The sequence below is a fragment of the Nymphaea colorata genome, chromosome 1 (genome assembly GCF_008831285.2).
Source record: "Nymphaea colorata isolate Beijing-Zhang1983 chromosome 1, ASM883128v2, whole genome shotgun sequence".
In the NCBI taxonomy this organism is placed as follows: domain Eukaryota; kingdom Viridiplantae; phylum Streptophyta; class Magnoliopsida; order Nymphaeales; family Nymphaeaceae; genus Nymphaea; species Nymphaea colorata.
In genome coordinates this window covers 28,032,731-28,044,893 of record NC_045138.2, presented here as the reverse complement: position 1 = coordinate 28,044,893, position 12,163 = coordinate 28,032,731, and the positions used below count along the sequence as shown (strand labels likewise).

Sequence of the window (12,163 nt, the reverse complement as noted above, 5' to 3'; positions counted from 1 at the left end):
TATCTAAGGTTCTGTCCACATTATATGAGTGAAGGAAATTTCAAGTCTCGTTTTAAGTAGGGGTGGGCATCCGGTCCAGCCGGCACTGTCCGGCCCGGTAAGACCGGGCCCGGGACGGCCCGTCCCCAAAGCCCGGGCCCGGCCCGATTACAAAACGGGCTGGGTACCGGGTCTGGTCCACCATGTTCGAGGCCCAGCCCAACCCTTTTTGTTAACTGGCGGGCCGGGTCAGGCCGGGCAGGGTCGGTTTGATCCAAAAATCAAATAAAAAGAAAAAAAGAAAAAAGACCATTCACGATTGTGTGTAAAAATAATTGACGATTGTGTGTTTCTGATAACAACTAGAGTTCCAGCAAATACGTGAGTTCCAGCAAATACATTCACAAATATAATCAACAGACCTCAAACGAAGTCTACGATCTAGACGAATGCCAGATCTAAACCACAAAACCTTTTCATTTCTATGGGTCTGGGCATTATTCACAAAGAAATGAAAAATCTTTCCATATGGATTTGCATATAAGTGAATAGATGGACTCTCATTCCTTTCCTTTGAGAATCAAAAGAAAAAACATACACCAGCGTTTCTTCACCCAGGTAGAAGCAAACTTCTTCCTCTACCAAGAGAAAAGATCATGAAGAGGTGCACAAAATGGCAAACTACACATTGAATTTACTTGCAACAGATTTTTTCAAAGAAATCGAAAATGCACAAAGCGACATGTTTTCAATGAGCAGTGTGTACCTTCACAAAGCAAAAGTTCGACTGTGGAGTGGTGGACCAGTGGCGGAGCGGCAAAAGGGCGACGGTGGCAGGTGGCCCACTGGCGGAGCGGAGACGGTGGCGTGGTGGCGGTAGCGGACTGGCTGTCCCGCTGTGGCTCTCCTTGTCTCTGTGGCTCTGCCTCCCTCAAATCCTCAATGGAAAATGAGATTAGGGGAGGCAGGAATCTCTTGACCTAACGGGCCGTCGGGCCGGGCTATAGAACTGATAACCGTGCCCGACCCGTTAAGATCTCGGGTTGAGCCGGGCGCACTGAAGGTGAACCCGATAAGACATTTTTTTGACCCGGACTTGGTCCATACCGGGCTGGGTACAGGGTACCCGACGGCACCCAGGCCTAGTTTTAAGGTGAGTTTTTAAGTCTCTGCCTTTTTTTACATATTAGTAACCTTAAGCTTGGATGACAATTTCATCAAAAAATAAAAGAAAAATACAACCAGGTTAAAGGAAAATTATGTGAGAACTAAGAGAAGAAAAAAGGAAAAAAGCCAATAATCCCATTTTAAGAATGATTCTTCCAACCCTTTTCTCTATCAGCTCTTAGCTTTTCCTCGCCTACTATCTTTTTCTTCTTCATTGTTTTTATACTTGATTTACTCACGAATATTTTTATAAATACATTTGAACCATAAGCTTTTATGCGCCTTTACATGCGATGGGTCATAAATCTTCATTTTTATTTTTAGAACACACACGTACACACACACACGTGTGTATATATATATATATATATATATGTGTGTTGGATTTTGTATTTTGCTGGATGGCTAAAATTCAGTAATAAAAGCAAAGGGTCTTAAACAATTGTTATAGTAGACAGTTAATAATGCTCCTGTACATATTCGTGTCTCAGAAAGAGAAATTGGAATTTTTTGTACATTAGAAATTTAGTTAAAGAATCATTTCCCAGTAACTATAACCAAATAAAAAGTAGAAGCATAAGATGTCTGATAAATAACATTTTCCTTTTTCCAGAAAATTTTGATAATTAAACTTTCAAATCTGATAAACTGATAAAATGGCTCAAACTTCGCCGCCTGTAAAATTGGTTCTGCCTTACAACATGATAGCATGAAAAAGTAAAAATAGAAGAAAGCTAATCTGCAAATGGTTTCTTCCTCTTCGCACCAGTTGCCCCTGATAACATTCTTACGATTTTAGCCTAGAATTTAATGGAACTTTTTTCTGGAAACATGTAATAAAAATGAGAATAAAAGGTTGTGGCTGGGACAAAGAAATCCAAAGCGACTTTTCACTTTCTTTCCTTACATCCAAACAAAGTTTTTAGTTTTCTTTCCTTCCATACAAACAAAGTAAAGGTAAATGTTTTCAAATAGGACGTCCGCCGGTTTCCTGTTTCCTCCTTGATGGCGAAAAGGAATGAATTTCCTGTGGTTGTGGTGGGGAATCAAATACATAAATAAATAGATAGAAAGGGATGTGCTCACGGAATCGGGTCATTTTAATTCCTAAGGAAAAAAAGGGTTGCATAAACATTGTTCAAACATCCAAACACGTCGACATATAACTTCCCTATGCTTGGATTTTCGGTCATAGCATCAACCGAAAATTAGGCGTTCATAAGAGAATCGATTAATTGGCGACATAAATTAAAGAATGCAAGATTGTTAGAATGAATCACCGTGGCAAAGTATTTTCCCAATTTTGTTTAGAAATTAGGAAAGCAAGCATCGTAGCGACAGATTCTCGCCAGATTCTTCCTGTACTCTGAAAGCAACTCCTATCGCCAGAATTTCTCAGGGTTGACAGAATTTCTCTGCTGCAGATGTTAGTGACAAACCGATTGCAGATCCCCACGAAGAATCATCTTCAAGTGCTCAGGAAAACCTGGCTCTGATACCATGTTAAAAATGTATATGACAGAAACAGGAGATACGTAGAAGAAACAGAATATAACAATAATTTACGTGGTTCGGCTTATTAGCCTACATCCGGGAGAGAGAAAAAGGAACTTTCTTCTTTTTTATTTTTTGTCTATATTACAGCAGGAATACAACTCCTTATATAAATTTGAATACACCAGAGTAAGATGGAAACAATTTTATGAGAGATTTACTAGAATCCTTCAGCAGATACCGATAGTCTTGATTGATTCCAATAATCTTGGTGAGGATAATTTATAATCATATCTTCTACCAAAGATAGTGGATTCTTTATTATCTTATGGAAGTTGAGAGATCATCTCCTTATCTCCAAGGGGGAGCGAGGATTTTTTTTTTAGGGTGGGCCAAACGGTCCAACGAATTTATCAAGGTAAGGCCAAACTAAACCCAAATCCAAAAAATGTATTATGCAATTAAATTTTTTTAAATTTTGTTAATGTAATTTTTTTTTCACTTAACTGAGGTGGAGCCACGGCCTAGGTGGCCCCCTCTCCCTCTGCCCCTGCTTATCTCTATGCCACGAACAGCCACATGAATGTAAACAAATCAAGCAGTTCAGAAAATATGCTTCAACCTTACAATCTCTTGTAATTTGTGGCAGTTTCTTTTCCAAATTAAAACACTTAGAGCATGTCTGATTGCGGGAATGCTATTATTCTTATTCGCACTGGTGAGACCAATGTCTTCTAATAAAATGACTCCCACACGGAGCCACTGTTCTGTTCCTAAGGGGTTCTGTTTACTCTTCTTTGTTGTCTTAACAACAAAGAATTAAAGTGAACAAAGCAATGCAAATTTTAATGTGGTTCGATGGTTTCCACCTGCTTTCACAATAGCTCTCATATTAGAATGAAAAAGAGGATCACGCCAAATGCTGCTTATTGTTAGAAGCCATGCATAGAGAGGTACACTAACGGTTCTTTATTTTTGTTTGTAACTTGTATGAATAACTACTATTGAATTTAAATTCAGGCAGGTGTTGTCTAAAGTTTTGACAAGTTGCCGCCCACAATCCCTGCTTTTTAGGTTCATAACTCTTGCCATGGTCCTTGCTTTTAGGTTCATTAGTCATGCCACTTTGCACAATGTTCGTCACCTCTTTATGTGTAATGTTATCACTCTCACCATGAAACACAGCAACAAAGCAGTTTGCTCGTGAAATAAGTTTTCTAATCCAAGACAAATACGAGTTCTTATGGATGCTTGAAGAGGGAGCAGGCACTACTAGACTCTTCTCTCTCTCTCTCCCTCCCCTATGTATTACACTAGAGTACATATATCTACCATTTTTATCGGCTCTTTCTCTCTCTCGCTCCCCCCCCTCCCCCCTTTGTATTACAGTAGAGTACATATATCTACCATTTTTATCGGCTCTCTTTCTCTCTTTCTTCCCCTCTCTGCATTAGAGTAGAGTATATATATTGTAACACCCCAAAAATTTAGTTCCATATTAAAGATTGTGAGGAATTTTCAAGGATTTATAAAGAGGATCATTACCATAAATGGTTGTCTTGGTTTATAACCTTTTGAGATTAGAGCCGAAACTGTTAAGGAGAGGGTTGAAATTCACCAAACCAAAGGCCCGAGTTTAAGAGTGAGTCGGGTTGTTATAGTGGCATCAGAACAGTTACCAAGCATTGAAGACGTACTGATATGTTCATATAGCTAGACTTATATCCATGCTACATTTTTCTGATGGATTTACAAGCAAGGGGATTTTCTGGAATCCCAGAAAAGTTCTTATGTATTTATATGATCAATAATGAAGCACCTTGTGATTTGTGGTTAACTTTTAATTGATCAGTTTGCGTTACCCAGTCAGTTTGACCAAAGTTTTGTTTGTCAATTTAGGAGGTTTTATTACAGTATTTACTCTGTTAAACTAGACCCACTTTGATACGATTTGTGAACAGACCCTACTTCAATGAGCTCTCATACCATTGGACGGACCTGAATAATCTCTTAGACTCTTTACAATGAATAAAGTCTCTTAAATTGGCCCGTGTAGTGTATGAAACCAAGCCTAGCCACGGAAACTCCAATAATAACACTCTTGTTCATCAGTTCAACCACCAAAATGTTCAGCCCCAATAAACAATCAACTGGACCTGAACTGAAGAAGTAGGTAAATGGTGAACCAGCTTACATGTTTAGGCTTATGGCAGGACCACTGTAACCACACAGTATTCAGTAACGAGCGTGCCAGAAGCGGTCTACATGAAGCCCCTACTGGCATCAGATCGCACGCTGTATAAAGGAATAATGGAGAGCTTGCTCATGGATACAAACAAGTGGAGACCATGACAAGGGTGGCGTTTTTCAGTATTCTGATTCTGGTGAGCTTCTTCTTCAATGAAGCACCCGGCAATATCACGGCCTTGTTTGTCTTTGGGGACTCGGTTGTTGATAACGGTAACAACGTGTACTTCCTGGATTCTGATGCCACGGCCAATTTTCTGCCGTACGGGATTGATCTTGAAGTTCCGACGGAGAGGTTCACCAATAGATGACCATGGCCGATGCTCTTTGACAGCATCTGGGACTCCCTCATCGACTCCCCTGTTTCAACGATCCCACCACCAAAGGAACCAAAATTTTCAATGAAGTGAACTACGCATCTGCTGGCTCCAGCATTCTCGACTCGACTACTTTCAATGTAAAGGAGATCCTCGCCGATAATATCTCTAGCCCCGCTCGTGTTTTCGATCTTCTTGAATCATTTTTATTGTCATAGGGAGTGAGGTGGAGGCTGGGTAGGTAGCGAGTTTTGTATCAAATTATATGCAAAAGAGACGTTGAAAGAACAGCGGGGCTACACTAAACCCTCCATCCTAAGGAGACAAGAAATTGAGTTGGGTTTTGACTCTATTTTGCGGTGGTAGAATTAAATATTTCTACTACTCGCTCAATAAAGTTTTTATTACCTTTGACGTTTTTTAAGTTGAAAAAATAAAAGAAAAAAACATTCATGATACATTTTTATATTTTTTATTTAAGGCTTTGATTTGCTCCCAAAATAGTTTATGTTTCCCAAAAATAACATTTCTAGCACCTGCACTTTCATACCATTCTTCCCCTAATCTGATTTCAGTTTCCTTAACGTCTTCAATGAGCAGGAAAGATATATTTTTTTTCCGTCTCCTTAACGTCTTCAATGAACAGGAAAGATATATATATTTTTTCGGTCTGTTGCGCTCACAGATGATAATAATACATCTAAATCAGCAAATCAGGAACTTCAAAGAAGGGACTTTGCTGGAGTTGAGATCTCTAAACTTTTTTCATGCACTTTTAAGAGGGGGTTAGAAGCAACAAGGAAGAAGACAAAGATTTACGTGGTTCGGAGCAATAATCTCCTACGTCCACGGTCGCACAAATCTTTACTATTCACTCACAAATAAACACAGACACTCTCAGAAGAAAAGACACAGAAAACTGCGGCCCTCCTCTCAACATAATGGGCAAAACCCACCAACTTACCGTGAAGTTGGATCCGCAGTATTACATATGATTGTCTAGTATGGATCAAGTTCCATACACCAACAATCTCTTGTTGGAAGCAACCTTTCTTCTTATCTGCCGCGGAGTATATTTGTCTTGGAAACGATTACGCCGCTCATTGTTTCCAGAAACACCATGTTGTTTGCCAGAATTTTCACGGTTACTCACCGGGAATGTCACTGAGCAACTGAAGTTAACACAAAGGTTCTTTCTACTAAGACAAGAGGAAGAAAATTTATTAGAATCTTGAACTTCTAGCCTAAGAGCAATAAGTAGAATCTGTGAAGTATGACTCAAATGCATTGTCTTAAAAACCCACGTTATACTTCAAATAAAAGTTAGCCCAAAAAACCCAGCTTTTTGAAAAACAATGCTAAAAGTAAAAGATGTCAAAAAAACATTAAAAAAACACATTTTTTGACTGCATTTTGTATTGGCATTGGGCATTTCTTATTGTTGCATTTTATTTTATTTTTGTATCTTTCGCATTGCATTTTTAAGTTTTTTTTTTCATTTTCCTGAGATTTTCAACTTTACTGTACCATATACGGGAAAAAACTCATCCGCAAACAATATTTTGTTCACATCTCTAGATCAATTTGAAGAAGTAATGCATAAACTTTGTCGTTGAGATGAGAACATTCCATTTTGTCAAAAGACAAGGATATTGTTTATTCTAAAGAAGCGGTTGCGTGCATAGGTGGTGCATGCAAAATATATCCATCAAACGGAAAAAGAAGGTGGAAGGTGGATATTTTAAAAAAAACTTATAAAAAAATCATTAAAATTTGTTCAGCTTCGAACATAAAACTTGTTTTAGGCTCTGAAGGGTGTAGTATAGGTGGTCGATTCTCATGGAAATATTTCTAAAGTGGTTTTATGGCTGGGGTGCTTGGAAATTTGTGCTATTTGGCAGCCAACCAAGTGGCTGCACGCTGGGGGCTCGACTGCAGAATGGTGGGAACTGCAGTGAAGTTTCCAACCTCCCCGCTGTTCTATTCAACACTCACCTGAACGCGTCAATCGACGGTCTTAAGAGTGAAATGCCTGGCTCCCACGCCGTTTTTGCTAGCACTTGTCAAATCTTCAGTGAAATTATCGATGATCCAACTTCTTATGGTATGTTGTGTGATTGTTGATCATCTGACTAATAGTTCTTATGCTATTTGAATGACCTCCGGCTGCACATTCATTGTGATAAGCACCAACCAACATCCAGGAGAGTCGAGACTCTGCTAATTAGGTAAGACTGCTAATTAGGTAAGTGCTAGCGCACAAAAGGGTAGCTTCGCTGACCTTCTTAGGATGCAACTGCCGAAATTCACCAAGCTCATGGGATTTGTCCGATGGGTCGTTACATCCTTCACAAACCATAATTTCTTGTCTAGGAGATGGACTCAACCATTTAATGAAGAAAGTCTTTTTCATCCACCAAATGAGTTCTTGCTTGACCGAGGAAGCAAAACTTGGACAATTCCATGGCATCAACCCTGGAGCACGAAAAGCAAAAAACGATGCACTGTTCCTCTCAGTTCCCGATGCTTACATGAACAGCAACCGTTAGCTTGAATAAGCCCCAGTTTTGGAGTTTATCCCATCCCACCATTCCGTCGACGTTTCCGAGCCAAACGACAGCTCAATCTATTTGTGCTTTGCCGACTGCGATCGCCATCCACGACACTCCCCCTAACACCTACAGTGGCAAATGCCATTTCTTTTCTACAAGGGTCCTGTGTTGGAATGTCCTCTGTTGGTATTCGAGGCACAACACGACCTTTAAGCGAGCCGTCATCGATGTTTCAAGTCCAGGCATTTGGTTGTATTGTTTGGAACATAGTGTTTCATAAATATGTTTTCAAAATAGATGCATTCATGATTCATCAACATTGTATTTTTGGAATGCACCGTTTTTGTTACCTAAAGGCTTCTATTTGGGTACCTAAAGTTTTGAGGCTGGAGATAATAGCCAAGAGATTTACTGCATAGAGAATAAATAAACTGCATAGTCAAAATAACTTTTTGGAGTTTTAAACGGTGAGCTGTTTTTTGGGGTATGATACGGCCCGCTTAAAAAATACAAGAAAAAAATGGTAATTTTAAAAAAAATTAAAAAAACTGAAAATAAAGAAAAATAAAATAATTGAGAACATATTAACACAAACATGAAAAGATACATTTGCAAAAAAAAAACTGATTTGGCATTAAAAAATAAAAAAATAATAATGATAAAAAGCACGTTACAAACGTGTTTTTAGTGAGTTTTTTTTCATTTTTTTTCAAGAAAAACACATTTTTTTTTAAGTTTTAAACGGCATTTCGATTTCTTGCATTTCTTTCAAAAGTAACGCTTTTTAAAAGTTAGTATAGAAAATATTGTTAGTATCATTTTATTAAAATTAAAAAAAAAAAGACGAGTTGTTAAGTAGGTGTTGCTCGAGGTGGTTATGTGCAACTGAATGCATCTGGTCCACTGGCAGGGACATATGTAAGCATACAACTAGCTTTGGTGCTGTTTGCATACGAAATAAAGAATCTGGGCCTCAAGACAGGGCGAATGATTGAGATTATGTGGCTAAACTTAGCTCCAACAGCGCACCGTTAAAGCTTTTTTTACAGACTGTGGCTCACATTGACCCCACAATTAGCAAAGACTGTTAAGAAGGCAACAACTGGTCAAGTCTATAGCTCTAAGAAATGTATTCAGGCTCCTTCCTTGAGCATCGATAAGTCAAATGTACCTAGAACAGGCACCCTATAAGTGTGGTGAATGACCGAAGGAGAACAAACAATTGCATCTTCCCAATTGCATAAAGACACCAAAGCACTGCCAACCACACTGCAAAGTGAATGATGGCAGCGATGACGTTGTTCATCTTCATCCTCCTCGGCTCCTCGTCTCTTCTGCATTGCCTGGAGGAAAATGGAGCGTCCAATACCACATCCATGTTTGTTTTTGGGGATTCCTTAGTTGACAATGGCAACAATATATTCTTTGCAGGTTCAACAGCCAAAGCCAATTATCCGCCTTACGGCGTTGATTTTGGCTTTCCGACAGGAAGGTTCAACAATGACAAAACAGTGGCCGATGTTCTTGGACAGCTTCTGGGCGTCCCCAATTTACTACCTTGCTTCACTAACCCGAGCACCAAAGGACGCATGATTCTAAGTGGAGTGAACTATGCTTCAGGATCTTCCGGCATTCTTGACTCAACCAATTTCAGTGTAAAATTATCGCTCCTTTTTTTGCCTTTGCCTTCTTTAATTCTCGAAGATCGAGGGCAGCAAATCAGGTTACCTGTCTTAAGGACACGCCCAGAAAGAGGACATTCTGGTCGAAACACAAAATTCAGAGGACTTGGAGTGTGCCAAACGCATTGCTCCGGTCTCGTCCACTGTTTGTGTCTGTGGAGCGCCGTGTTCAACTGTATAAAACAACAAGAGAAGGGCGATTTCGTTCACTGCCAAACACGCTCTACGTGATTGATGTGGCATTATCTAAAACACAATTGCCCTTCTTTTAACAGAAGAAGGATGTCAAATAGCACCCGAACTCCAACATCTACATAGTATAATGGATGGCACGTGGATTCTGTGGGCCTCTCTTCTTTTTTATTAACCCTTTTGTTTGTTTGTTGGCGTTGCAGGAGGAAGTGATACCATTCAACCAACAAATCAGGAACTTTGAGGCAAGAACTCTGCCCGAACTAAGGTCCCTCCTTGGAAAGGATCTTTCATCTTATCTCTCACGGAGTATATTTGCGATTAATACCGGCGGAAATGATTATGTATGGGGTTGTTTTTTCCGAGCTGCCTGCTATCTGCCGGAATTCACGGAGGAACTTCTCGGCAGGTTCACGCAGCAACTAAAGGTAAATAAAGCTTTCTGTCTATTTATCACCACCCATCACTCTCAGCATTGACAAACATCCACATCCTTGGATAAACAATAAAACTTGAGCCTGTTTTTATTGCACCGCGAAAACTTCGACTAAATTTTATGAATTTTTCGACAGTTAAAACGAACAGATATACTCAAATTTCCCCTTTTTTTCGCAGTGGCTGTATGGTCTGGGAGCCCGGAAATTCGCGTTACTGTCCATCCAGGTGAGTGGCTGCACGCCGTTAGCAAGATCAACAACTACAGACGGCAGCTGCAACGAAACCTACAATTTGGCATCCATGCAATTCAACATTCGCCTCAACGCCTCAATCGACACGCTAACCAGAGACATGCCCGGCTCCCATGTTGTTTTTGCTAACAGCTACAAAATCATGAGCGAGATGATACATTCTCCCGCCGATTACGGTATGCCGAACACTTCCATTTCATGATTCCACATATTCTAACAATGGCTTTATGAACCAGTTAAACTTGTCCTTGACGAGGTTGGTGTAAGAAATCCTCCTTTTAACTCGCGTGCTTGGGCGATGCAGCTTTTCTGGGAACCATCGTTGCTAAATTTCTGAATCGGATTCCGATCAGTTAATAATTAGGTCATTAGGTTCATGAGCCGACGATGATGAGTTGACTCATTGCTTCTATCCAGTTTTAAAATATTTTGAAATGGACCAGTTAGGGTCAAGTCAAGCCCAGTTAGGAGTAAGCTCAACCAACATTAACTCATGGCTAGGTTTAGCCGGGTCAACCTTGAATCATGACCAGGTTTTTTTTTTTTTAACGATCAGAGACTCTGTGTTATGTGAAGAAAATGAACAGCATGATAAACTGAACGACTTCCCTTCTATTAAAAAAAAAAAAGAAAAAAAAGAAATTTGAAACAAAATATTCATCTGGAACCCCAGCCCACTTCAATCCACGAGTTTTTATGGTAAAAAAAAAAAAAAAAAAATTAAAAGTGTGTTTTTCTTATTTCATGAAAACTTGAGCATATTTTTGTACTATTTTCTTGCTATGGAAGAACGTTTAATATCTACTATTTGAAATAGCTGTCGGTAAAATAATGTATAATTACCGAATTTCCATTCTTAGCTTGACTGAGTTAAGCTTCACTGGTTAACAGGACTCACGGTGGTTGACAAGCCTTGTTGTGCCGTATCGAGTGCGCAGTGCAAGAAGAATGGCAGTGTTTGTGAAGATAGAAACACATATCTCTTCTTCGACGACGGCCATCCTACCAATGCAGCAAACTTGATCCTCGCGAGAAGGATATTCTTATCGGACTCCAAGTCCGACGTCTATCCCTTCAACGTCAAGCAGTTAGCCGACCTCTCCCCAGACTCAAGCGGTGCAGGTTTAAGCTCTGAAGCGCCAAAGATGGACATGATTAATGAATTGAGTGTGGAGTGAAGATCTCATCCCATGGCCGCAATTGGTTTTTTGCTTTTATCCCTTAAATAAATGCGAGTAGATCCATCTTCAGGTGAATCGGTTCGGTTCTCGTTCAATGCCCATATTGGATTTTGTATTTTGGTGGATGAGCATGGGAAGATTCGAATGAGTGAACGTATGCTTCTTTTTTCTTGGTGCAATTATAGAGAACAAATTTTTCTTATTAATTTCAATACTTGCTACATCTCTAAGGTTCTGTCGACATTGAATGAGTGAAGGAAATTTTCAAGTCTCTGAATTTTTTAAGATATAGTAATCTTATGTTTGGATGACAATTTCATCAAAAAATTAAAGAAAAATAAGACCAGGATAAAGGAAAATTATGTGAGAACCATGAGAAGAAAAACAAAAACAAAAGAAAAAAATTCCATTTTAAGAATGGTTCTTCCTACCCTTTTCTTCATCGGCTCTTACTTTTTCCTCTCTTCCTATGTCATACGGGTATGGTACGGTGTTATGGTGAATATTATATATTATTATATATTTTTAATTCAAAAAATTAAAAAAACCATTTTTTAAAATGTACTTACCTAAAAATGTGTGGAAGTTGTGGCCTTACTGGACCCGGGTCGGTGCGCCTGAGGGATGAGACCCGATCCAAGCTGCTTCATTTCGGTCCCTACG

General features: G+C 39.4%; 1 protein-coding gene across 1 annotated transcript; it reads left to right on the top strand.

The window, feature by feature from the left end:
• Nucleotides 1-8,979: 8,979 nt before the first annotated feature.
• On the top strand, nt 8,980-11,787 carry LOC116246243 (GDSL esterase/lipase At1g29670-like). The gene is made up of 4 exons (XM_031618005.2): nt 8,980-9,411; nt 9,834-10,058; nt 10,246-10,495; nt 11,211-11,787. The coding sequence occupies exons 1-4, from the start codon at nt 9,037-9,039 to the stop codon at nt 11,495-11,497; spliced, it is 1,137 nt and encodes a 378-aa protein (XP_031473865.1). The 5' UTR covers nt 8,980-9,036; the 3' UTR covers nt 11,498-11,787.
• The last annotated feature ends 376 nt before the right edge of the window (nt 11,788-12,163 follow it).